The sequence below is a fragment of the Leucopleurus acutus genome (genome assembly GCF_964270905.1).
Source record: "Leucopleurus acutus genome assembly, chromosome: 7".
NCBI classification, from domain to species: domain Eukaryota; kingdom Metazoa; phylum Chordata; class Mammalia; order Artiodactyla; family Delphinidae; genus Leucopleurus; species Leucopleurus acutus.
The window spans coordinates 67,937,950-67,965,864 of record NC_139150.1 but is presented as its reverse complement, the minus strand read 5'-3'; the positions used below and the strand labels follow the sequence as shown (position 1 = coordinate 67,965,864).

Sequence of the window (27,915 nt, the reverse complement as noted above, 5' to 3'; positions counted from 1 at the left end):
CTACCTGGTAGGGGCGAGTAGAGTGAGGTCCAGTAGGACCAGATGAAGAGGCTGGTGGTTTTCCATCCCAGCTGGGCCCAAGTTGCAAAGGCTAGACCTTCACAAGTGCAAAAGGAGGGGAGGATCTAGGTCATGGGGGTTTGCTCCCAGGTGGTTACCTTGAGTGTCTCCAGTCCAGTAGCAGGGAGGTGTGCAGGTGAAGAAATCCAGCTCAGGAGTGGCTGGTCCATGAATCTGGCACCTGCTCTGTGCCCTGGCACTGTGACTTGCTGAGCTCCAGCTGTGGGACAGAGAGCTACCTGGATGACTGGCGAACAACTTCATCAACCTTCAGCTGACCTCAGCTACGTCATTTCCTGGCCCTTTCATTGTTATTTAAAAAAATGGTGGTGGGGATTGGGGGAATAAAACCAAGCCCATGACACACTTCATCACCGCACTCCCTTCCTTGACCATTAAACCTTTCCTAGAGTTGCTCACCTGGTAACTAAGTTGTTCACAGCTTGTCTACTGTCCTTCGTGGGATTTGTAACGAGGTCAACCCTGGTATCACAAAGACCTGGAGGAAGGCTGTTTATGGCATCTTGGAGAGGGAGGGAGCAGGTTTCCCGGGCCTGCTTTCTGGTCTGGGTGCTGACTGTGCAATCTCTCAGGTCCTCCTAAGCATTCTGCTTAAGCAAACATTATTTATGTTCGGCAGGAGAACCATTCCCCACTGTCTGCTTTCTCTTCACTCACATAAAACTGCACATTTAATGTCTGTTTACACATATATAAACTCTTTCTTTAGGAGCAGCCTGGGAAATCCTTGGTTGAAGTTGGATTTTGCCTTTGGAAAACAGAGGTGAGTGACATCTGTATATTGTGTTATCAGAAGCGTGACACATGTGGTTGATGGAGACCAGGTGCTTCACAGAATGCATCTGAGTGAAGCTGTAAACCTCTTGTTGACAGAGAAGGTGACAGCTCAGTTCTTATTAGCAGACGCTTCATTACCCATACCTGCCTTCCAATTTTAGGGGTGGCAGCAAACAGTTGAAAACCTTGGGGTGCTGTGAGTAAGAAGCTAAGATTTGGTTGAAGATAACAGTCTCTGATCAGCTCACACACATTTGACCTGTGAAAGTATCTCCAAGTGGACAGGATGGGTGGGTGGGGGAAGATAACAATTTTAGATTAATCTTAGAGGATTGGTAGAATTCATTGGGTATTCACTTCTTTACTATTCGCTTCAAGGCTTGCATCGACACCGATATTTTCCTCACTGGCAGTCTATGACATGGGTAGATAACCTTCCCTGATTTAACTCACATTCAGTGCATTCTGAGTCTGAATCCTGAAGTCCTTAAATCACAGTTGGTTCATCAAACGAAATGCGGGACAGAGAGAGAAAAAACCAAGGGGGTGTCACCTCATTTTGTTTCCTAATTTATTCTCCCATGGGTAAGCTTGCTAGACAGGTCAGCTTTCATTGGGTTATTTCCCAAAAGCTTCGTCCTTCTCTCTACCCCACGATTCCGTTTCTCCTTGTGGATGAATTTGCCTATTGTGGGGAGCCCTGCGGATAGATTATTGAGATCTAACTTGTCTCATTTAAGCTGAGAACCATTAATAAAATTGGGTTATTTCCTTTAGGTTTATTTGCAGGATGAGGTGAGAGGATAATACCATGCTGTTGATGAGAAAGCGTACCACTTGGTAAGTGAGATATCCTTAATTTTACCTTTTACTTTACTTTACTTGTGAATTTGCTCATGAATGACTATTTCTCCATCTTCTTTTTTTTTTTTTAAACTAAATCAAAGGAGATGGCATTTATGTGTACATTTGGGTATTTTGAATTGAGACTATGTTGTACTTTGGGATTATAAAATAATATCTGTCTCGGGAAGTATTTCTGGAAGTTTGTCAGTATTTTGGTGAATGTTTGAGTTTGCTACGTGGATGGATCTGTTTTCTTCCAAGATACAGAGCTTGGTTCACTAATACCTCTCTTGTTTACGCTATTGTCTGGTACTAAACTTTTAAGGAATGACTGATGTGTTTCTCAATTGAAAATGGAAACATAAGCAAGGGTCTCTGAAAGCTGACAATGGGAAGTAATGTGACGTAGCAAACGTTCTGCCAGCCCTGCCCGTCATCTCCCCATCTCTCTAAGGTAGCCCGGATGATGATAATAGCAATTAACATTCAGTGAATGGTTCAGTGACATGCCAGGCCCCCTTCTATTTCCTCGACAGGAATGAACCAGTTCTTTACAACAGCCCTATCCCATGAGGTATCCTCTCTTCAAAGGTGAGGAGGCTGGGACATGAGTGAGCTCTGGTGATTGTTGATCAGTCTGGTCTCGGTGGGCCCACAGACTTTCTGAGCTCATCTCGTCAAAGTCCTGGAAACCCCTGAGGCCAAGCAGGGCACTCTCGCAGGAGGCGTTACAATCCTAGGACTGGCTCATGGTTAAGATTCCAAACTTTTACACTGTGGTTGGTGGCATCTTGGTCAGAATCTCTCTTTTTCGCCTGCTGAATGAGCTTTGTGATTTTGGCTGGAAGATTTTCCATACGTGCTGTCTGAGCCCTTCCCACCCTTTGAGCCTTCCTGGCTTTTCGCTCTGGCGTCTCTGACTCCTTCCCCCCACAAAACCCTCCACGGGGGTCTCTGTGGAACATTGTTTGGTTGCTGGTATGTGAGTACTTATAGCGCTAGCATCGGTCTTTTCTTTAAAGCAAACCCCACAACTCCTTAGAAAATAGTTAGAATTTCAAGAAGAGCTTTCTGGCATATTTTTACGCTGTTCGGCAGAGTGTCGCGTGCTGGGGTGAGTTGCTGGAAACAGGCTGGAGTTGGGCTGGGGTCCCCTGGAGCGTATCTCACACAAAGGTCCCTGTGTGGACATCTTCCGGGTCTGGGGACACGCTGCCCTTTCACCAGAGCCTGTTTATATAGAACCCTACAAGTATGCTTTTGTTTCTGCACTCTCTATAGTAGCTTTATTAAATGCTTTAAAAGTAGGGGGAGCTAGGAGCCCTACAGTGCCATGAGAATTGATTTTAGGGGGTGAGAAAGCAACAGCTCCATTAAAAGTCCCGCCATCGTCTTCTCCCAACCTCTGAGCGGTAGGAGAGAAAGGTGCCTGCACCTGGGCGGCCACAGCTGCTCGGCTTGCGCACGGAGGAGCTGAGGCCGGCATAGCGGGGAAGAGCAGGGCTCTGGCTAAGAAGCCAGGCTGCTCAGGTTTGAATTCTGGGTGACCTTGGGCTTCTGTGGGTCTCTGTCTACCCACATGTCAATGGAGATGATCACAGGGTGCATGTGAGGATTGAATGTAGGAATGATCTATAGATGGGAGCCCCGACAAGGGCGCACACCCAGGATTTCAGCACGCAGCCACTGCATGCGGTGCATGCCCTCGGGGTAGGAAGCCTGACCGGGAGTGAGACCCCTCCTGCTCCGAGTCTGCACACACACACACCCGCCCCCCCAACCCGCCACCGAGATGTCTGCACTCGCTCTTCTTCCTGACGGTGCCGTGGCTCCCTTCTTCCCACCACAGGCATGTACCACGCTTCATCGTGCTTTGCTCTGTTGTGGGTCGCAGATACTGTGTGTATTACAAATGGAAGGTTTGTGGCAACCCCACCCTGAGCAGGTCTGTTGGCGCCAGTTTTCAAACAACATTCATTCGCTCACTTTGTGTCTTTGTGTCACGTTTTGTTAATTCTCACAATATTTCAAATTTTTCATCATGATTACATTTGCTGTGGTGATCCGTGATCAGTGACCTTTGATGTTACTACTGTGACTTGCTGAAGGCTCAGGTGATCGTTAGCATTTTCTAGCAAAAACGTATTTTTACCTAAGGTATGTACATTGTTTTTAAAGACATAATGCTATTATACACTTAATAGACTACAGTATAGTGTAAACATACTTTTTATATGCACTGCGAAACCAAAAACTTCGTGGGAATTCCTTTATTGTGATATCTGCTTTACTGCAGTGGTCTGGAACCAAATCCTCCATCTCTCCGAGGTCTGCTGACACACAGGGTCATAAATGAGATGATTGTCAAAGACAGCAGTAAGCCTCAATTTGTGCACATCTAGCTCCTCTGGGTTCATGGCCCCCAGCTTCCCATGCAAAGCTGCAAACTGCGATTCTTCCATTTTAGCCAAACTCACGTAAGTGACTGGGAACCAGCCTCACCCCCCTGCCCAAAACAAGAGAGGAAGGCTGAGCTTAATAGAGACTCGGACGACAAGATTTAAATAAATAAGCTGTATTATCTGTACAAAAAATATAAATAGAGTTTTGTGTTTTAGGGGAGGAAGTGCTGCCTTCCACATTCTTCAGCAGCCCTAATAATCTTCTGGTGCTGCCGAGTCACAATTCACAGAACAGACAGTAAATGTACATTCATCTCATGCAAGGAGCACGCTGCTGCCCGCCCCAAACCTAGGTCCTCCAAGCTCACTCTGAAACCCGCCTCCACCTGCTACAACCCGACACGTGGTGGAGCTGGAGGACACCTGCTATTTAGGAAATGTAAATATTGGCCACTGGTTTTCCATAGCTATTGAGCTAGATAGTATCAACCACATTAGTAGTAGTATGGAATCTGTCTTGCACATTCCATGCATAACTATTGTGTCACAAACGAATCCCCTCTTATTGCCCTGTCATCCTGTGCTAGCTTTTACAATGTATTCTGTACACAGCGAATGGATCCAGAGTTAAACATCAGGTTCTATTAAAAATAGGAACAATACAATAATCACCACCGAGTTTACAGGAACACAACTGCAGGAAGTTAATAAAAAGTCCCCCAAATAATTTGTTTTTTTCTGGAAGACAATGTACAATTATTAATATTGCACTTTTTTATACAGGAAATCCTAATAAATATTCACAAAAGATATACATAGAAAACATTCTCTTTTATTTTAAATAAACATTACACTGATTTTTAGGAACATGATTTCTTAGAGCCCATTATTGTGGTGAGGAAGAAAGAACCACCTTAACTGTCCGTAGCTCACCTGGGGAGAACACAAAGCGTAATGTCTCCCCCACTAACTTGTACTTCCAGGCTGGCTAGAAAATGCAGCCCTGATGTCAGTGGTGGCCCCGAGGTGTGTGACGTTTTGCGAGTCTGTATGTGAGGGGGCGGTTCGGCTGAGGGGTGAGTGACTCCGGCCACCCTGCTCTGCCCCAGCTGCTACTAAATGGTGGCAACGGGGATTGGGGGGCGCAGGCCAAAATCACTCGCCCCCAAACCGCTCCGCTGAGTGAGCACTTTCATCGACAATGAGCCACGATGTCCCAGATTTTCAGTTTTGCCACTTTGCTGCAGCCACGCTACTGTAGCTGACGGGCATTCCTGGAGTGCGTATGCCGCCTTGCCCACTGAGTTAGCAAAACCAATGTATTTTAATTCTGGTAGAGTTCATAGTATTTCACTGTGTGGAGGGAAGGGGTTGAAAAGCCTTTGAGGAGCGTCTGGGAAGCTTTAGTTATCCTTTGGCTTTGCCTCTGTGCCCCAGCGCCCCGCCCCGGCCTGTTGTCTGAATACAGGGCAGCCGTCACCGTGCCCCGGGAGGGGCCCACGCAAGCCTGCGGTTCCACGGGTGCCCTGGTCGCTCTCCTCTGTTGGATACCCTGGCAACTGGAATAGTGGGTTGGTTTTTGGCCAGCTGACCCCAGTCCTTGGCCCTCAGGTGGAGCAGTAAAAACCATATAGGCAGGAAACCCAGCCTACTCATGAGCGAAACACCCTGGCCCAGGTCAGCAGTTCGTTCCGGGCTGGGGGATGCTTGATTCAGAGACGCCAGGGGTGGCCTGACTGCGCAGCTAGGCCCCGCCGCTGTCTCACCAGCTCTGCCATGGGGGGAAGGGGCAGAAGTTCACAGAGCGGCTCGCTCGGGGACCCCTCTCCGCTGCAGGGAGGGGCCCGGGCCCCAGGGCTGTGCCTTCCTGGGGGCAGCAGAGCTGAGCACCGCAGACTCCCCTGAGCCTGCACTGGTACCCCAGGCACTCGGGCTCGTGGTTCAGAGCCTCGTGTGGCTGCCCGCTCGCTCCCCTGTCCCCTTCGCTCCCCCTCTCAGGAACTCGCACAGGCTTCTTTGTGCTTCTGTCCCTTCCTTCCCCACTTCGTTTTCTGCATCGCTGTGCGCTTTAGGCCTACTTGGATTGGCTCCCCTTTACCTCCACCGTGGTTTGAGTTCTCATTGCTCTGTGCCCCCCACTGGAAGAGCTGAGTCCTGGGCTGGGTTCTCAAGCATGGATGGTGTCCTCCCTCCCCTGCCTTAACCATCTCCTGCCAGGAGAGATGCTGTTGGCTGTCCGGAGTCAGTACCGATGCTTCACAAACCCTCTGGCACCCTCCCCTTCTGCCTCTCTCTCCCGTCTACCGTGGCTCTGGCTCCCTGCTGGCCCCGGGGGGCTGCGCTGGCCTCTTCCTAGGTCTCCCTGGGACTCAGGTTGGGGAGGGAGCTGGCTCTCTTCCAGGGAGCTCTTTCTGTCTGGCCCGGTCTGCTCTGCAACCTCCGTTAGACCTCCGTCCTTGTCCTGTCCCCTCATTCTGTCCTCCAGCTAACTGAGAGAGAAGACATGCTGGGGTCCTCATGTCTGGGGAGGGGGAAGGGCAAGGGAGGAGGTTGACGAGGGTGTGTGTGGTGGAGGGTGGAGAGGGGGAAATAAATAAATAAAACGAAGAAAGCTTAAGTTCTGTCCAAGGTGGTTGCGTGAGTCCTCCGTGCTGCCAGGGTAGCGTTCTCCCCGCGTCCTGTCTTCACGCTTTGCCGCAAGTCCCACAGCAGCGAGATTTGAACTGGCTGAGTTGGCAGAGTTTCAGCTGTTTCACCTTCTCACAGTACCTGGTGGTATCTCTGCACTCCACTGGGAAAGGGGACAGAAAGGAGAGGTGAAACGGAGGCTCGGTAACAGCCGTGGCCACCGGGTGCCTCCTGGGGTCTGCCTTGGGCACCAGACACCCGTGCTGGAGGCCTCTGGGCTGGCCTTGCTCCGGTGGAGCTCGGCCACTTGCTCCCCAGGCTGCCAACCATGGGGGCAGCTCAGGCTGCGACTGGGGGCCGAATACCGATAGCCCCCTTCCTTCCTGAAGGCGCTCAGGACCGCCTCACCTCCTGGGCGGGGGGGCCTTTCCCGTGGCGTTTGAGTGTCTGACTGATTGATGCTTTTCCTCCTTGAGCTGCTTCCCAGAAGGACTAAATTCTGCTCCACTTCGGGGTGGTGTGCAAGTGAGGACCTGTCTGGTGGCTTCACCGCCTGTAACGCGAGCCTTCCTTTCCCCCCGTGAAGCTTCATGTGCTCGTCCTCTCTCCCGAGCCTCTCTACCCCTTCCCCTCACCGTGCCTACCAGAGCGCCGTGGCGTCCTAGTTCGGTATTGGCACAGGCTGACGTGGATTCGGGCCGTGGACACCTGCGGTTAATATAGTAAGTCTGAACTACTTTCGTGGAACGGTGGTCCTGAGTATGGGGAGCTGACAGAGATGGGTCAGCATCACACGAGAGGACATATACAATCCCACCCTGTGTAGAAAAAGGACTGGCACTGTTTGCCTACACGGCATCTGCTCAGCGTGGGGAATCTGAGGCTCAGTGTGGCCCTGTTTGCGGGGGAAACGGCACAGCAACATTTAAAAATTCCCTTTTCTTTGCTTCATGCTTTGTCTCCTTCCCTGTGGAGAAGCACCTCCAATTTGTTTTGGGTCCAGAGGAAGAGAAAAATAGATCCTCACCCAATGGGGATACAAACGCTGGTGCTGGGCTAAGGAGGAGGGGTCTAGACTTGAGGGAAGAGGGAGTGAATGAGTATCAGATCCTAGGTGTGGCTCCTGCACAGACCGGTGGGTGCCCACGGGGCTGCGAAGGAGGGTGGGGGTCGGCAGGTCCTCGTTCTGTGAGACGCAGAGCCGTGATGGGTGCAGGGTTGGCTCAGCGGGAGGTGCTCTGTGTGCTGCTTGGGCGCAAACAGTGCTTTCTCCCCAAGAGCCATTGTTTAGTTGTCCCCTCTGGGTACCAGCCAGACTCCCGTAGGTGAGCTGGAGGCTGATTTCATCCAGCACTTGGCCAAAGGCACCTGGCTGTCTCAGGGGCCAGGATGGAGCCCTTGGGCCACACCCAGCCATCTCTTGTGGGCTGGACACGTGCATGTATATCCTCGCATGCACCTTTGCTCGCCTGCATGCACCCATGCACCCTCTGAAAATAGACAACTCCAGCCCTAGCTGGATCCTTGGGAAAGCTGGTCCACTGCCCTATGCTCAGGCTGAGTTCCGGGGACTGCCCGCTGCACCTGACGCCTCGTGGGGAATCTGCAGAAGGCTCTGTGGGGTTGGAACGTACTGTTTTCACACGGGGTGATGTTGCAGCGCTGCCAGTTGGTGGGCCGGGGCCCCCAGGAGCAGAGGTGCTCGGGCACTGCCTTGTTGGTGCGGGCGTGCACGCACTCCACGCGCCGGGACTGGAAGCCGTAGTTGCCGCAGGTCGCCGTGCACAGGGTCCACAGGCTGACCCTCCAGTGTACGCTGCAGGCTTCGGACCAGCAGTTCTGGGTGCTCACGGGCCTGTGGTAGGAGGGTGGCAGGATTAGGGTCTGCCTCTCTGGGGGATGAATCAGGGGAGCTGATGTGAAAACAGTGCTGGAAACCCCCAAATCTCAGGTATCCCTGAGAACTCAGTTCTCAGAACTCCCAGCGCTGCCAGCCCTGGGTACTGATCCCTGCTCTGTTACTGAACGGCTGTAGGGTCTCAGAAGACCCCTTCCTCTCACTGGGCCTCTGTCTGCTCATCTCTACAATGTCCGTGTCACTGCATGACCTGAGAATGAGCTCTACCGGGGTGGGGGACGGCAGAGCCGCTCTCGGGGGCGGGGACCTTAGCGAGGCGGGTGATGAGCCCTCTCCCCAAGGGAAGGAAGGATGACAGGGGCTGGGGGCTGGATAGGAATGGTAGGCTGAGACCTGGGGACAGGGGTCTCAGCATAACTTCTAGAGGGAGGTGGACAAGAGTGAGAGGCTGGTGGAGCCTTTGGGGTCTGGTGCCCACTTTGTGGACCTGACCTCCTGTCCACCCTGTAGCCAGCACGGGTCTCTTGTGCCATCAGGCCTCCTCAGAGGAACAGCATCCTCTGCATTCTCTCTCCATCTCCGAAAGGGGAAAGCCCAGCCTGGCCCATTCAGTAAGCACGAGGCCACCACTGAGCCATCTACCTCTAGGAGGCCAGTGACCTGGGGAGAATGGAGGTGACCGCTGGGACCATGGAAGTTTGGAGGAGAAACGTTTACTTACCACCGTCTTTCCGTGCTATTGACACAGGGCCTGGGAAAAGGCAGTCCATGGCTCTGTCTTACCTCGGAAGGGCGCTGCACTGCTCTGATGGTAAGGTGATGCCATCCCGGGTCTGACAGAAGACTTGTCTGTGCTGCACGGCGAGGCGAGGCCCGACGCAAGGCCCGTTGCACTGGGAAGCAGAAACAGGTGACATACACGTTAGCCAAGTCACAGGACAGGCTGCAATGCCCAGGCTGCGTGGGGCAAAAGATCCTTGTGCAGGGGCTTGTTTGAGGCCCTGAGATCACTTATCTTGCCCCTCTTTACACCAACTTAAAGGATATCCACCAGCACATTTTTGCTTAGTCCATAGTGGGAGGGTTAGCTTTGCTGTGGTCTGTGAGTATTCTGCTAGCAAATGGCTAATGGCAGTATAGAGCCAGTCAGAGATGTCAGCCCCCTCCCAGAGTAACCATATGGAAGGTGAGTCTTGGCATAATGGACTAGGAATGTGGTGGTGAGCTTTAGCGTTGAACACCTCTAAATAAGCCCCTCTTCCTTCCCTCCTTCAGTCCAGAGGGTAATTTGGTTTATTGTTTTCTTGCTAAATTCGTCCAGGAAACCAAGTCCATGATTTCTTTCCTTTCTTTGGTTTCATTTTCTCCAGGATAAACCAAGGGTGGCTGAACAAAGGTAGACTTAGGTGTGTATAGTTAGTCCATGCTCGTGGAGATGGTTAAGCTCTCCCCAGGGCTGGCAGAGCCAGACCATCGTGGCAAAACCCGCCACCAACGACGGTGTCTGTAAAATACGAAACATCTGCTATTTGAGTAGGGTAAAGGGACAGACATCCCTCGGAGGTCACTTTAGAACAAGGGCTCTTAAACGTGGAAGTATCTGGACTCCTAGGGGTCCACAGGGGAGCTGTTGACCCTTAAAATTATAAGCAGCAATCCTGTTTTGTGTAACATTTTATTTATTGTTTTAGTCTTTGAGCCCTTCACCCATTATTTCCACACCCCACCCCCGCCTCTGGCAACACCAATCTGTTCTCTGTATCTATGAGCTTGCTTTTTTTAAAAAAAAAAATATTCCACATATAAGAGAGATCATATGGTATTTGTCTCTCTCTGTATGACTTCTCTAACTTAGCGTAATGCCCTTGAGGTCCGTTCATGTTGTCGCAAATGGCAAGATTTCATTCTTTTTGACCGTATTACATGTGGGATTATTTATGATCTCTTTGTGTTCATCTTATTTGGAGCCCTGTGGGCTTCCTGGAGCTGGGTGTCTAGTTCCTTCCCCAGGTTAGGGAGTCTTTCAGTATTTCTTCAAACAGGATTTCTGCCCCTTTCTCACTTTCTTCTCCTTCTGGGACCTATGTAATGCAAGCCCTTTAATCCAGCATCACTTTTTTTCCTTCTCTGATTAGGTGAGTTCCACTGCCCTGACTTCTAATTCACGGAGCCTTTGTTTGCTTCATGTAGTCTGTTGTTGAACACCTTAACAATTTTCAGTTAATGTGTTCTTCAGCTCTGACTTCTATTTGGTACTTTTTAATATTTTCTATCATCACTTTGTTGAATTTCTCACTCTGTTCACCCATCTTAATTCATCCATGCTGAGTTTCTAAAAGCTCTCAGGGAACGCCAATGTTATTGGTCCATGGACCACACTTTAAAGAGTAGCAAGGCTTGAGGCATAACAAATTACAGGGAACTGCTTGATCTCAAAATCCTTTTAATATAATTTTTTATAAATTTATTTTATTTTTGGCTGCGTTGGGTCTTCGTTGCTGTGCTCAGGCTTTCTCTAGTTGCGGCGAGCTGGGGCTACTCTTCATTGTGGTGCACAGGCTTCTCATGGCGGTGGCTTCTCGTTGCGGAGCATGGGCTCTAGGCACGCGGGCTCAGTAGTTGTGGCTTGCGGGCTCTAGAGCGCAGGCTCATTAGTTGTGGCGCACGGGCTTAGCTGCTTCGCGGCATGTGGGATCTTCCCGGACCAGGGCTCGAACCTGTGTCCCCTGCATTGGCAGGCGGACTCTCAACCACTGCACCACCAGGGAAACCCCCCTTTTAATATTTTTGCATTGGTGATATATTGTTGGGATGTGATTCAAACTATAGATGCCCACCAAACCTCCATATTCCACTCCTGTAAGAATGAAAATGATAATAGTTTCTGACAAGAAAATCCTTTTGGAAGAGTGTCATTCAAAGATCTATTCCTTCATCTTCCTACCTCTTTGAAGTCTTTGAAAACCATGCTGGTTTTAGTCTAAGTAGAACTAAGACCACCTTCTCAGTTCTAACAACCTGGCTTCATGTAATAATTCAACATTCTTCTTTTAATCCAACATACATTTACGAGGCACCTGTCTTGGGTAGGGAATGTGTTCCATAAGAGCGTATGTGAAAGAATGATGGCAAAAACAGCCCTGGAATGTTTGCAGGAGAATTATATGAGAGGTAGAATTATAAATGTGGCTGTAAAACATGTGCCAGATCATGAGAAACATTGTAAGCTGTCTGAGGAGTTTGCTGTCTGAGGAGTTTGGATTTTCTTATGAATGCCACTTTGTTGGGGTGGGGGAGGGGAGGCACCTAGAAAGGTTTTTAAGTGGGAGTGTCACGATCAGAGTTACTCTTTAAAAAGATTATTCTGTCAGCAGTACGGTAATTGAATTGGAAAGTGAATAGACTGGAGAAAGTAATCTAGGTAACAAATTTTGCTGATCAAAATGAAGGCACTGGGCAATGGAAATGGAGAGGAGATTCTATGAAAGTATGATTCGCATGGCTTCAGTGGTGCCTTGACAGGGATAAAAGACAGGGAGGGAGCTAAGATGAGTCTCGGGTTTATGGACTGAACATAAAGATAAGAATTTGTTTTGAAGATGTTTTGTATGAGATGTTTGTGAAATATCCAGATATATATGTTCATTAAGCAGGTGGATGTATAGATCTGTGACTTAAAAGAGAGCTGTGCTAAACGCTATCCATTTGAAAGTCATCAGCAGAGCAGTGGTGGCTAGGAGTCATAGGTAGTATAACCCAAGGGGAGGGAAAGCATGAGATGAAAAGGCTTAGGGCAGAACCCTGAGGGACACTGCAGGAAGAGGAGAAAAAAAAAGGAATTAAACTGCAGGAAAGGAGAAAAAAAAGAACTTAGAAAATGTATTCACAGAGACCAACAAAGGAGTTTCCAGAAAGGAAAAAGGGTCAGTAGTATCAAAATGTGTCAAAAAGAACAAACAAGATAGAGTAAGAATTGGCAGTACCCAACGGAACCTGACTTATAGGCTGCACTGGTGACCCTGTGAAGGGCAGTTTCAGTGTGGCAACTGGCACTGAAGTCAAACCAGCAATGAGTAGAGAAACAAATGAGAGTGGAAGAAATAGGGCTCCCGGAGACATATCACTCCTTCAAGAATTCCCAGTTGTGGTCAAAAGACGTCAGCAAAATGGCAGACTAGGTAGCTCTAAGTCCTCATTCACACACAGAAATATCAAAAAGCAACTGGAAAGTGGCTGAACTAATCTTATAGGAATTCTGAAAAAGTCAAAGGTCTACAGCAACCTAGCAAGTGCCCAATAAAGAAAACTGCCCCCCATCTTTATTGGAGTATAATTGCTTTACAATGTTGTGTTAGTTTCTGCTATACAACAGAGCGAATCAGCCATATGCATACATATGTCCCCATATCCCCTCCTTCTTGAGCCTCCCTCCCACCCTCCCTACCCCACCCCTCAAGGTCGTCGCAAAGCATCGAGCTGATCTTCCTGTGCTATGTAGCAGCTTCCCACTAGCTATCGATTTTACATTTGTTAGTGTATATATGTCAGTGCTACTCTCTCACTTTGTCCTAGCTTCCCCTCCGCCCCCCCCCCCAACCCTGCCATGTCCTCAAGTCTGTTCTCTATGTCTGCGTCTTTATTCCTACCCCTAGGTTCATCAGTACCATTTTTTTAGATTTCATATATATGCGTTAGCATACGGTATTTGTTTTTCTCTTTCTGACTAACTTTGCATGACAGACTCTAGCTCCATCCACCTCACTACAAATAACTAACTCAATTTCGTTCTTTTTTATGGCTGAGTAATATTCCATTGTATATATGTGCCACATCATCTTTATCCAGTCATCTGTTGATGGACTTTTAGGTTGCTTCCATGTCCTGGCTATCGTAAATAGTGCTGCAGTGAACACTGTGGTACATGTATGTTTTTGAATTATGGTTTTTCTCAGGGTATATAGCATGGCAGTTTTGGTCTAGAGGCAGCAGTAGCCCGTTTTCCTCCCACCGTCTGTAGGGAGCAGAGAAGATCCTATCTGCAGTATGTAATGTTCTATCCTGTCTGTCAGAGGGCTACCTGAAGGACTGGTCTCTGTCTCATCTAACTGAGGTATCAAGTGGCAGCCGCTACTTGTGAAAGCTGCAAGGGGACTACAGACACTTGGGGCAGGAGATTACAGATGGAGACATACAATAGACCACCTAAGGCTCTGGGGACAACCTGGGGTGAGACCATCTTGGAAATGAAGACATTCAAAAGCAGCCATATATAAAGGGGAATTCTGAAAGTCACAAGCAGGCCCAGGCAAGACATATGCTCAGGAAAGATCTGAGAAGACCTTAAGCTTTCATCTCAGGCTGATCCCGAGATTCAGAGAACACCCAGTTAAGCAGTGAAGGTGTGCACAGGCACAGAGAAAGTATATTCAAAGACTGGGAGAGATGTCTGTTTTTTTCAATGCCCAATTTCCAAGAATAAATCATAAGCACTTCAAAGAAACAGGAAATCATGGCCCATTCAAGGAAGAAAGTGAAGTGGCAGAACCAGCCCTAAAGAAGCAGCGCATCAAATGTATTAAACAAAGACTTTAAAACAACCATCATAAACATGTTAAAAGATCTAAAGAAAAACATGAATAACTAAAGGAAATCAGAAAAAATGATATTAACAAAGAGTTAGTAATTATAAAAAGGAACTAAACAAATTGTGGAGCTAAAAAATACAATATCTGAATTGAAAATTTCACTAGCAGAGTTCAACAGCAGGTTTGAGTACACAGAAGAAACAATTAGCAAACCTGAAAACAGGACAATTGAAATTATTGAGTCTAATGAGCTGAAAGAAAAGACATGACAATGGGACCAACATATGCACATGTGGGAGTCCCAGAAGAAGGAGGGAGAGAGAAAGGAAGAAGGAGGGAGAGAGAAAGGGGCAGCAAGATCATTTGAAGAAATAATTGCCAAACATTTCCCAAATTTGATGAAAGATACAAATCTAAAAATCCGAAAAGCTCAACAAATTCCATGTAGAATAAACTCAAAGGGAACCACACTGAGATACAGTATAATGAAATTGTCTTACAAATAAACACAGAGAATCTTGAAATCAACAAGACAGACTCATCAGGTACAAGGGATCCTCAAAAAGATGATTTCTCAGCAGAACCCTTGCAGGCCAGAAGGTTGTAGGAGAATTATATCTTTAAAGTGCTGAAAAGAAAAAAAATAAACTATGTACCTAGAATTCTATATCCAGTGAAACTGTCGTTCAGAAATGAGGGTGAACTTAAGATATTTGCAGATAAGATGAGGGGGAGTTTATTACCACTCTACCTGACTATAAGAAACATGAGAAACCCTCAGGTTAAAATGAAAGGATGCAAGACAGTAACTCCAAGCCATAAGATATAAAGATTGCCAGCAAATGTAAATACATGAGCAAATGTAAAAACATGAGCAAATATAAAAATTAGTATTATACTTTTGGTATGTAACTCCACTTTTTATTCTCTATAGGATTTAAATGACAAAATGCATTAAAAATAATTATATATCTGTAAGTGGATATGCAATGTATAAAGATGTAACTTTTATATTATTAACATATAGGAAAGGGGACAGAGCTCTATAGGAGTAGAGTTTGTGTGCGTGGTTGAAGTTAAGTTGCTATAAATTAAAACTAGATTGTTATACCTTTAGAATGTTATATGTAATTCCAAGAGCAACGACAAATTAAATACCTACAGACTATACCCCCAAAAAACCCCAAAACCAAAACATCAGCTAAACACTAAAGAAGGCAGTAATGAAGGTAATGAATGGGGGAAGCTATAAGACACCTAAGACAAATAACAGTGGGAAAAGTAAGTCCTTCCTTATCAGTAATTACTTTAAATGTAAATGGAAAACACAAGCCTCTCCAATCAAAAGGCATAGATTGGCAATCTATCTACAAGAGACTCACTTTATTATTTTTAATGTATTTTAAAAATTGAAGTATAGTTGACTTACAACGTTGTGTTTCTGGTATACAGCAAAGTGATTCATATATGTATATATATATATAATTTTTCATATTCTTTTCCATTATAGGTTATTACAAGATATTGAATATAGTTCCCTGGGCTATGCAGTAGGTCCTTCTTGTTTATCTATTTTTAAATAGTTTAATTTAAAAAATTTATTTTATATTGGAGTATAGTTGATTTACAATGTTGTGTTAGTTTCAGGTATACAGAAAGTGATTCAGTTATACATATACCCATTCTTTTTCACATTCTTTTCCCATAGGTTATTACAGAATATTGAGTAGAGTTTCCTGTGCTATACAGAAGGTCCTTGTTGGTTATCTATTTTAAATATAGCAGTGTGTACATGTCAATCCCAAACTCCCAATCTATCCCTCCCCCACCCCACCCTTCCCCCCTGGTAACCATAGGTTTGTTTTCTAAGTCTGTGAGTATGTTTCTGTTTAGTAAATAAGTTCATTTGTATTATTTTTAAAGATTCCTCATATAATCAATATCATATGATATTTGTCTTTCTCTGATTTACTTCACCTAGTATGATAATCACCAGGTCCATACATGTTGCTGCAAATGACATTATTTCTTTCTTTTTAAGGTCTGAATAATATTCCATTGTACATATGTACCACGTCTTCTTTATCCATTCCTCTGTTGATGGACATTTAGGTTGCTTCCATGTCTTGGCTATTGTAAGTAGTGCTGCAATGAATATTGGGGTGCATGTATGTTTTTGAATTGCAGTTTTCTCCAGATATGTGCCCAGGAGTGGGATTGCAGGATAATATGGTAGTGCTATTTTTAGTTTTTTAAGAAACCCACATACTGTTCTCTATAGTGCTTGTACCAATTTACATTCCCACCAACAGTGCAGGAGGGTTCCCTTTTCTCCACACCCTCTCCAGCATTTATTGTTTCTATACTTTTTGATGATGGCCATTCTGCTGGTGTGAGGTGATATCTCATTGTAGTTTTGATTTGCATTTCTCTAATAATTAGTGATGTTGAGCATCCTTTCATGTGCCTGTTGGCCATCTGTATGCGTTCTTTGGAGAAATGTCTAATTAGGTCTTCTGCCCATCGTTTGATTGGGTTGTTTGTTTTTTTTAATATTGAGCCCCATGATCTGTTTGTGTGCTTTGGAGATTAATCCCTGTGGGTTGCATTGTTTGCAAATATTTTCTCCCATTATGTGGGTTCTCTTTTCATTTTGTTTATGGTTTCCTTTGCTGTACAAAAGTTTTTGAGTTTAATTAGGTCCCATTTGTTTATTTTTGTTTTTATTTCGATTACTCCAGGAGACAGATAGAAAAAGATACTGCTGTGATTTATGTCAGACTGTTCTGCCTGTGTTTTCCTCTAAGGGTTTTATGGTGTCTGGTCTTACATTTAAGTCTTTCCGTTTATTTTTGTGTATAGCGTTAGAGAATCTTCTAATTTCATGCTTTTACATGTAGCTGTCCAGTTTTCCCAGCACAACTTATTGAAGAGACTATCTTTTCTACATCGTCTGATTGACCATAGATGCGTGGGTTTATTTCTGGGCTTTCTTTCCTGTTCCGTGATCTGTATTTCTGTTTTTGTGCCAGTACCATACTGTTTCAATGACTAACTTTCTGGTATGATCTGAAGACAGGAAGCCTGATTCCTCCAGCTCCGTTTTTCTTTCTGAAGATTGCTTTGCCTATTTGGGGTCTTTTGTGTCTCCATACAAATTTTAAGATTTTTTTGTTCTAGTTCTATGAAGAATGCCATTGGTAATTTGATAGGGATTGCACTAGTTCTGTGAAGAATGCCATTGGTAATTTGATAGGGATTGCACTGAATCTGTAGATTGCCTTGGGTAGTATAGTCATTTTGTCAATATTGATTCTTTCAATCCAAGAACATGGTATATCTTTCCACCTGTCTGTGTCATCTTTGATTTCCTTCATCAGCATCTTCCAGTTTACAGAGTACTGGTCTTTGGTCTCCTTAGGTAGGTTTATTCCTAAGTAAGTATTTTATTCTTTTTGATGAGATGGAAAATGGGATTGTTTCCTTATTTCTCATTCTGATCTTTCATTGTTAGTGTATAGGAATGCAAGAGATTTCTGTGTATGAATTTTGTATCCTGCAACTTTACCAAATTTATTGATGAGCTCCAATAGTTTTCTGGTAGCATCTTTAGGATTTTCTATATATAGTATCCTGTCATCTGCAAATAGTGACATTTTTACTTCTTTTCCCATTTGGATTCCTTTTCTTTTTCTTCTCCGATTGCCACAGCTAGGACTTCAGGATTATGTTGAATTAAAGTGGCAAGACAGGACACCCTTGTCTTCTTCCTAACCTTACAGGAAATGCTTTCAGTTGTTGACCACTGAGTATGGTGTTAGCTGTGGGTTTGTCATATGTGGTCTTTATTATGTTGAGGTAGGTTCCCTCCATGCCCACTTTCTGGAGAGTTTTAATCATGAACTTTCTGGAGAGTTTTAATCATGAATGGGTGTTGAATTTTATCAGAAGCTTTTTCTGCATCTATTGAGATGATCACATGGTTTTTTTATTCAATTTGTTGATGTGGTGTATCACACTGATTGATTCGAGGATATTGAAAAAATCCTTGCATCCCTGGGATAAATGTCACTTGATCGTGGTGTACGATCCTTTATTGTTGGATTCAGATTGCTAGTATTTTGGTGAGGTTTTTTGCATCTATGTTCATCAGTGATATCGGCCTGTAATTTTCTTTCTTTTGTGGTATCTTTGTCTCGTTTTGGTATGCTGGTGACCTCATAGAATGAGTGTGGAAGTATTCCTTCCTCTGTGATTTTTGGGAATAGTTCCAGAAGGACAGGTGTTAACTCTTCTCTAAATGTTTGATAGAATTCACCTGTGAAGCAGTCTGGTCTTGGACTTTTGTTTCGTGGAAGTTTTTAAATCACCGTTTCAATTTCAGCACTTGTGATTGGTCTGATCATCTATTTCTTCTTGGTTCAGTTTTGGGAGAGTGGGCCTTTCTAAGAATTTGTCCAGTTCTTCTACGTTGTGCATTTTAATGGCATAGAGTTGCTTATAGTACTCTTATGATCCTTTGGATTTCTGTGGTGTCTGTTGTAGCTTCTCCTTTTTCATTTCTAATTTTATTGATTTGAGGCCTCTCCCTCTTTTTCTTGATCAGTCTGGCTAAAGGTTTATCAATTTTGTTCATCTTCTCAAAGAACCAGCTTTTAGTTTCATTGATCTTTTCTATTGTTTTGTTTTGTCATCTCTATTTCATTTATTTCTGCTCTGATGTTTATGAATTTCTTTCCTTCTGCTAACTTCGGGTTTTGTTTGTTCTTCTTTCTCTAGTTGCTTTAGTTGTAAGGTTAGGTTGTTTATATGAGATTTTTCTTGTTTCCTGAGGTAGGATTGTATTGCTGTAAAATTCCCTCTTAGAACTGCTTTTGCCACATTCCATAGGTTTTGGATTGTCAGCGTTTTTTTGTTGTTGTCATTTGTCTCTAGGTATTTTTTGATTTCCTCTTTGATTTCTTCAGTGATCCATTGGTTGTTTAGTAGCATATTGTTTAGCCTCCATGTGTTTTTTCTGTAATTGATTTCTAATCTCATAGCGTTGTTTCAAAAAAGATGCTTGATATGATTTCAGTTTTCTTAAATTGATCACAAACGTGATCAAGTTTATAGCAATACAGTATACAAGGAAATAATGTCATGTGCAGCAATATTACTCAAACATTAAAAAGAAGCAGTAATGCCATTTGCAGCAATGTCATTTGGAGATTATCAATCATACTAAGTGAATAAATCAGAGAAAGACAAATATCATATGATATTGTTTATATGAGGAATCTTTAAAAATGATACAAATGAACTTATTTACTAAACAGAAACAGACTCACAGACCTAGAAAATGAACCAATGGTTACCAGAGGGGAAGGGTGGGGTGGGGGAGGGATAGATTGGGAGTTTGGGATTGACATGTACACACTGCTATATTTAAAAATAGATAACCAACAAGGACCTTCTGTATAGCACAGGGAACTCTACTCAATATTCTGTAATAACCTATGGGAAAAGAAAGAATGTGAAAAAGAATGGGTATATGTATAACTGAATCACTTTCCGTATACCTGAAACTAACACAACATTGTAAATCAACTATACTCCAATATAAAATAAAAAATTAAAAAGAAAGGTCTCAAAGTACCTAACTTTAGCCCTTAAGGAACTGAAATAGGAAGGGCAAACTAAACCCAAAGCTAGTAGAAGAAAGGAAATGATAGAGTGGAGATAAGGAATAGAGAAACAGTAGAGAAAATCAGGGAAACCAAAAATTAGTTCTCCCTAAAGATCTACAAAATAGACAACTTCAGCTACATTGACTACGAACAAAATAGAGCATTCAAATTATTAAAGTCTGAAGTGAAAGTGTCAACATTACTACTGATTTTATAGAAATTTAAAAAATATTAAATGAGAGTACTATGAACAACTATACACCAATAAATTGGATAACCCAGATGTAATGGACAATTTCATAGGAACATACAACCCACCAAGACTAACTTTGCACTCTCCCTCTGCTGTGCTCCAGAGCACATGTTTCCTGGAGGGGAGCTTTACATGCAGCTTGTGCCCTGGTTTTTATGTCTGGTGCACTAGTTTTTGCAGCTGCCACTCCAGGGATGCCCCTTGATTGCCTGGCTCAGGTGATCAGGGGAGCTTGAATTTCGGTGTCCCATGGGACTGTGGCAATCGGATAGCTGGTTCTTGGAAGGCTGCCACCCCTAGGGCACTGTGCACACAGCAGACTGAGGAACATCCCCCAGCCTTTCTGTGGAGGAATCCTCTTTATTTGTACTGGAGCTATGGCCTGAGGGGCAGGCTTCAGGTTTGGCACACATCTATTGGACTACAAAACTACTCTCAAGGAATGTAGGCTGTGGATGCTGTCTTTGCACTCTCCCTCTGCATTGCTCCAGTATCTCTTAGGAAAGAGCTTATACACTCATCTAGACCCCTGATACATGCAGCTGCCATCCAGGGAATACTACTGATCACCTGGTCAGTGTGAGCTATTAAAAATATAATAGGCTGCTGCGACAAGCACAAAGGTTTGAGAGATGACCAAGAGCTGGGACAGAGTTGAAAGACAATGTTCACCTCCTACATGAGGCCACTCCTTCAAGACTGGGAGAGGTGGTTGTTTCATCTACAGTATGGAAACCAACACAAAGAGTTAAACAAGATGAAGAAACAGAAATATGTTCCAAATGAAAGAACAAGATAAAACCTCAGTGTGTGGTGGGGGGCGGGGGAGACCTCAATGAAATAGAGCTAAGGTATTTACCTGAAAAAGAGTTCAAGGTAATGGTCATAAAGATGCTCATAAAACTAGGGAGAAGAATGGATGAACACAATGAGAAATTCAACAAAGAAAGAGATAGAAAATATAAAAAAGTACCACAGAAGGCACAGAGCTGAAGAATACAGTTACTGAACTGAAAAATACACTACAGGGGTTCAACAGCAGACTAGATGAAGCCGAAGAAAGCATCAGTCAACTCAAAGACAAGGCAGTGGAACTCACCCCCCAGCCAAAAAAAAAAAAAAAAAAAAAAAAAAGAATAAAACCCAGTGAAGATAGCTTAAGGAGCTGTGGGACAACATCAAACACGTTAACATTCAGATATAGGGGTCACAGAAAAAGAAGATAGAAAGGAGCAGAAAACTTATTTCAAGAAACAATGGCTGAAACCTTCACTACTCTGGGAAAGAAAATGGACATCCAGTTCCAGGAAGCCCAGAGTGTTCCAAATAAAATAAACCCAAAAGAGACATTATAATTAAAGACATAATTAAAACGTCAAAAGTTAAAGACAAGGAGAGAATCTCAAAAGCAGCAAGAGAAAAACAACTTGTTAGGTATAAGGGAATGCCCAGAAGACTACAGCGGATTTTTCAGCAGGATTGGTAGGCTAGAAGGGAGTGGCACAGTATCTTCAAAGTGCTGAAAGAAAAAAACTTCCAATCAAAAATACTCTACCCAGCAAAGTTATCATTCAGAATTGGAGAGAGAGACAGAGAGTCATCGGCAGTGTCTAAGCTGAGGTGCTGGTGCAGTCATTTTGCACTAGGAACTCTCATGTGAAGAGCCCAGTGCAGTACCTCCACATGTGGTACCTTATGAGCAAGTGAAACTAGACTAAGCACAAAGGATGAAAAAAGGATAGACTGGTTGTACTCAGCATAGGCCTGCATGATACAGTGCTTTGCAGCCAAGACAGGAAACATCTCCTGGAAATAAAAATACTTGGGGAGAGTATCTTTGTACTGACACTGTTTAACGCATCACCAGAGGAAGGAACCAAGATGGCGGAGTAGAACGACATGCTCTCACTCCCTCCTGTGAGAATGCCAGAGTCACGGCTAGCTGCTGGACAATCATCGACAGGAGGACACTGGAGCTCACCAGAAAGGGTACCCCACATCCAAAGACAAAGGAGAAGCCACAATGAGACAGTAGGAGGAGCGCAATCACAGTAAAACCAAATCCCATAACTGCTGGTTCAGTGATACACAGACTGGAGAACACAGAAGTCCACCCGCTGGAGTGAAGGTTATGAGCCCCACATCAGGCTTCCCAACCTGGGGGTCCGCCAATGGGAGGAGGAATTCTTAGAGAATCAGACTTTGAAGCCTAGCGGGATTTGATTGCAGGACTTCGACAGGACTGGGGGAAACAGAGACTCCACTCTTGGAGGGCGCACACAAAGTAGTGTGCACATCGGGACCCCGGAAAAGGAGCAGTGACCCCAGGGGAGGCTGAGCCAGACCTACCTGCTAGTGTTGGAGGGTCTCCTGCGGAGGTGGGGGGTGGCTGGGGCTCACCATGGGGACAAGGACGCTGGCGGTGGAGGTTCTGGGGGGTGCTTCTTGGTGTGAGCCCTCCCAGAGTCTGTCACTGGCCCCACCAAAGAGCCCAGGTAGGCGCCAGTCTTGGGTTGCCTCAGGCCAAACAACCAACAGGGAGGGAACCCAGCCCCACCCATCAGCACTCAAGCAGATTAAAGTTTTACTAAGCTCTGCCCACCAGAGCAACAGTCAGCTCTACCCACCACCAGTCCCTCCCATCAGGAAACATACACAAGCCTCTTAGATAGCCTCATCCACCAAAGGGCAGACAGCAGAAGCAAGAAGAACTACAACCCTGCAGCCTGTGGAACAAAAACCACATTCACAGAAAGACAGACAAGATGAAAAGGCAGAGGGCTATGTACCAGACGAAGGAACAAGATAAAACCCCAGAAAACAACGAAATGAAGTGGAGACAGGCAACCTTCCCGAAAAAGAATTCAGAATAACGATAGTGAAGATGATCCAGGACCTCAGAAAAAGAATGGAGGCACAGATCGAGAAGATGCAAGAAATGTTTAACAAAGACATAGAAGAATTAAAGAACAAACAGAGATGAACAATACAATAACTGAAATGAAAACCACACTAGAAGGAATCAATAGCAGAATAACTGAGGCAGAAGAACGGATAAGTGACCTGGAAGACAGAATGGTGGAATTCACTGCTGTGGAACAGAATAAAGAAAAAAGAATGAAAAGAAATGAAGACAGCCTAAGAGACCTCTGGGACAACATTAAATGCAACAACATTCGCATTATAGGGGTCCCAGAAGGAGAAGAGAGAGAGAAAGGACCAGAGAAAATACTTGAAGAGATTATAGTCAAAAACTCCCCTAACATGGGAAAGGAAATAGAGCCACCCAAGTGCAGGAGGTGCAGAGTCCCATACAGGATAAACCCAAGGAGAAACATGCCGAGACACATAGTAATCAAATTGGCAAAAATTAAAGACAAAGAAAAATTATTGAAAGCAGCAAGGGAAAAATGACAAATAACATACAAGGGAACTCCCATAAGGTTAACAGCTGATTTCTCAACAGAAACTCTACATACAATCCAGAGGGAGTGGCATGATATACTTAAAGTGATGAAAGGGAAGAACCTACAACCAAGATTACTCTACCCAGCAAGGATCTATCTCATTCAGATTTGATGGAGAAATCAAAAGCTTTACAGACAAGCAAAAGCTAAGAGAATTCAGCACCACCAAACCAGCTCTACAACAAATGCTAAAGGAACTTCTCTAAGTGGGAAACACAAGAGAAGAAAAGGACCTACAAAAACAAACCCAAAACAATTAAGAAAATGGTCATAGGAAGATACATATCGATAACTACCTTAAGCGTGAATGGATTAAATGCTCCAACCAAAAGACACAGGCTTGCTGAATGGATACAAAAACAAGACCCATATATATGCTGTCTACAAGAGACCCACTTCAGACCTAGGGACACATACAGACTGAAAGTGAGGGGATGGAAAAAGATATTCCGTGCAAATGGAAATCAAAAGAAAGCTGAAGTAGCAATACACATATCAGATAAAATAGACTTTAAAATAAAGAATGTAACAAGAGACGAGGAAGGACACTACATAATGATCTAGGATCAATCCAAGAAGAAGATATAACAGTTATAAATATATATACACCCAACATAGGAGCACCTCAATACATAAGGCAAATGCTAACAGCTCTAAAAGAGGAAATCAGCAGTAACACAATAATAGTGGGGTTACTTTAACACCTCACTTACACCAATGACAGATCATCCAAAATGAAAATAAATATGGAAACAGAAGCTTTAAATGACATAATACACCAGATAGATTTAATTGATATTTATAGGACATTCCATCCAAAACCAGCAGATTACACTTTCTTCTCAAATGCACACGGAACATTCTCCAGGAGAGATCACATCTTGGGTCACAAATCAAGCATCAGTAAATTTAAGAAAATTGAAATCATATCAAGCATCTTTTCTGACCACAACGCTATGACATTAGAAATGAATTACAGGAAAAATACGTAAAAAACACAAACACATGGAGGCTAAACAATACGTTACTAAATAACCAAGAGATCACTGAAGAAATCAAAGAGGAAATCAAAAAATACCTAGAGACAAATGACAATGAAAACATAACGATCCAAAACCTATGGGATGCAGCAAAAGCAGTTCTAAGAGGGAAGATTATAGCTATACAAGCCTACCTCAAGAAACAAGAAAAATCTCAAATAAACAATCTAACCTTACACCTAAAGGAACTAAAGAAGAATTAAAAAAACCCAAAGTTAGCAGAAGGGAAGAAATTATAAAGATCAGAGCAGAAATAAATGAAATAGAAACAAAAGAATAGCGAAGATCAATAAAACTAAAAGCTGGTTCTTTGAGAAGGTAAACAAAATTGATAAACCATTAGCCAGACACATCAAGAAAAAGAGGGAGAGGACTCATCAATAAAATAGAGATGAAAAAGGAGAAGTTACAACAGACATACAGAAATACAAAGCAGAAATACAAAGCATCCTAAGAGACTACTACAAGCAACTCTATGCCAATGAAATGGACAACCTGGAAGAAATGGACAAATTCATAGAAAGTTATAACCTCCAAGACTGAACCAGGAAGAAATAGAAGATATGAACAGACCAATCAAATGTAATGAAATTGAAACTGTGATTAAATATCTTGATAACAAAAAAAGTTCAGGACCAGATGGCTTCATAGGTGAATTCTATCAAACATTTAGAGAAGAGTTAACACCCATCCTTCTCAAACTCTTCCAAAAAATTGCAGAGTAAGGAACACTCCCAAACTCATTCTATGATGCCACCATCACCCTGATGCCAAGACCAAAGATACTACAATAAAGGAAAATTACAGACCAATATGACTGATGAATATAGATGCAAAAATCCTCAACAAAATACTAGCAAACAGAATCCAACAGCACATTAAAAGGATCATACACCGTGATCAAGTGGGATTTATCCCAGGGATGCAAGGATTCTTCAATATACGCAAATCAATCAATGTGATACACCATATTAACAAATTGAAGAATAAAAGCCATATGATCATCTCAATAGATGCAGAAATAGCTTTTGACAAAATTCAACACCCAGTTATAAAATGTCTCCAGAAACTGGGCATAGAGGGAACCTACCTCAACATAATAAAGGCCATATATGACAAACCACAGCAAACATCATTCTCAATGGTGAAAAACTGAAAGCATTTCCTCTAAGATCAGGAAGAAGACAAGGATGTCCACTCTCACCACTATTATTCAACATAGTGTTGGAAGTTTTAGCCACAGCGATCAGAGAAGAAAAGGAAATAAAAGGAATCCAAATCAGAAAAGAAGAAGTAAAACTGTCACTGTTTGCAGATGAAATGATACTATACATAGAGAATCCTAAAAATGTCACCAGAAAACTACTAGAGCTAATCAATGACTTTGGTAAAGTTGCAGGATACAAAATTAATGCACAGAAATCTCTTGCATTCCTATACAATAAAGACGAAAATGTGAAAGAGAAATTAAGGAAATATTCCCATTTACCACTGCAACAAAAAGAATAAAATACCTATGAATAAACCTAGCTAGGGAGACAAAAGACCTGAATGTAGAAAACTGTAAGACACTGATGAAAGAAATTAAAGATGATACCAACAGAGGCAGAGATATACCATGTTCTTGCAATGGAAGAATCAATATTGTGAAAATGACTGTACCACCCAAAGCAATCTACAGGTTCAATGCAATCCCTATCAAATTAGCAATGGCATTTTTTACAGAACTAGAACAAAAAAATCTTAAAACTTGTATGGAGACATAAAAGACCCCGAATAGCCATAGCAGTCTTGAGGAGAATAAACGGAGTTGGAGGAATCAGACTCCCTGACTTCAGACTATACTACAGACCTACAGTAATCAAGGCAATATGGTACTGGCACAGAAACAGAAACATAGATCAATGGAACAAGATAGAAAACCCAGAGATAAACCCACGCACCTATGGTCAAGTAATTTATGACAAAGGAGGCAAAGATATACAATGGAGAAAAGACAGTCTCTTCAATAAGTGGTGCTGGGAAAACTGGACAGCTACATGTAAAAGAATGAAATTAGAACACTCCCTAACACCAAACACAAAAATAAACTCAAAATGGATTAGAGACCTAAATGTAAGACCAGACACTATAAAACTCTTAGAGGAAAACATAGGCAGAACACTCTCCGACATAAGTCACAGCAAGATCTTTTTTGATCCATCTCCTACAGTAATGGAAATAAAAACAAAAATAAACAAATGGGATCTAATGAAACTTCAAAGCTTTTGCACAGCAAAGGAAACCATAAACAAGATGAAAAGAGAACCCTCAGAATGGGAGAAAATATTTGCAAACGAATCAACGGACAAAGGATTAATCTCCAAAATATATAAACAGCTCATGAAGCTCAATATTAAAGAAACAAACAACCCAATCCAAAAATAGGCAGAAGACCTAAATAGACATTTCTCCAAAGAAGACATACTGAAGAAGAAGAACATGAAAAGCTGCTCAGCATCACTGATTATTAGAGAAATGCAAATCAAAACTACAATGAGGTATCACGTCACACCAGTTAGAATGGGCATCATCAGAAAATCTACAAAGAGCAAATGCTGGAGAGGGTGTGGAGAAAAGTGAACCCTCTTGCACTGTTGGTGGGAATGTAAATTGATAGAGCCACTATGGAGAACAGTATGGAGGTTCCTTAAAAAGCTAAAAATAGAATTACCATATGATCCAACAATCCCACTACTGGGCATATACCCAGAGAAAACCATAATTCAAAAAGACACATGCACCCCAATGTTCATTGCAGCACTATTTACAATAGCCAGGTCATGGAAGCAACCTAAAGCCCATCGACAGACGAATGGATAAAGAAGCTGTGGTACATATATACAATGGAATATTACTCAGCCATAAAAAGGAACAAAATTGGGTCATTTGTTGAGACGTGGATGGATCTAGAGACTGTCATACAGAGTGAAGTAAGTGAAAAAGAGTAAAACAAATATCGTATATTAATGCATGTATGTGGAACCTAGAAAAATAGTGCTGATGAACCAGTTTGCAGGGCAGAAGTTGAGACACAGATGTAGAGAAAAAACGTATGGACACCAAGGGGGGAAAGTCGTGGGGCATGGGGATGGTGGTGTGATGAATTGGGCAATTAGGATCGATATGTATACACTGATGTGTTTATAATTGATGACTAATAAGAACCTACTATGTAAAAAAGTAGTAAATTAAAATTCAAAAATATATAAATAAAGCATCACCAGAAAAAAAAAAATTGGAGAGAGAAAGAGTTTTCCAGATAAGCAG

At 43.4% G+C, this 27,915-nt stretch overlaps 1 protein-coding gene across 2 annotated transcripts in view; it reads right to left on the bottom strand.

Moving 5' to 3' along the window:
• Positions 1-6,790: 6,790 nt before the first annotated feature.
• The window catches only part of ADAMTSL1 (ADAMTS like 1), a gene marked incomplete at both ends in the record, with an annotated part of 462,446 nt that continues 441,321 nt past the window's right edge, over positions 6,791-27,915 (bottom strand). For both annotated transcript variants that reach the window (XM_082843595.1, XM_082843596.1), the window contains 3 exons: positions 6,791-6,897; positions 8,369-8,589; positions 9,376-9,485. In XM_082843595.1, the coding sequence (XP_082699721.1) occupies positions 6,791-6,897; positions 8,369-8,589; positions 9,376-9,485 (438 nt within the window). The remainder of the gene's footprint in view (positions 6,898-8,368; positions 8,590-9,375; positions 9,486-27,915) is intronic.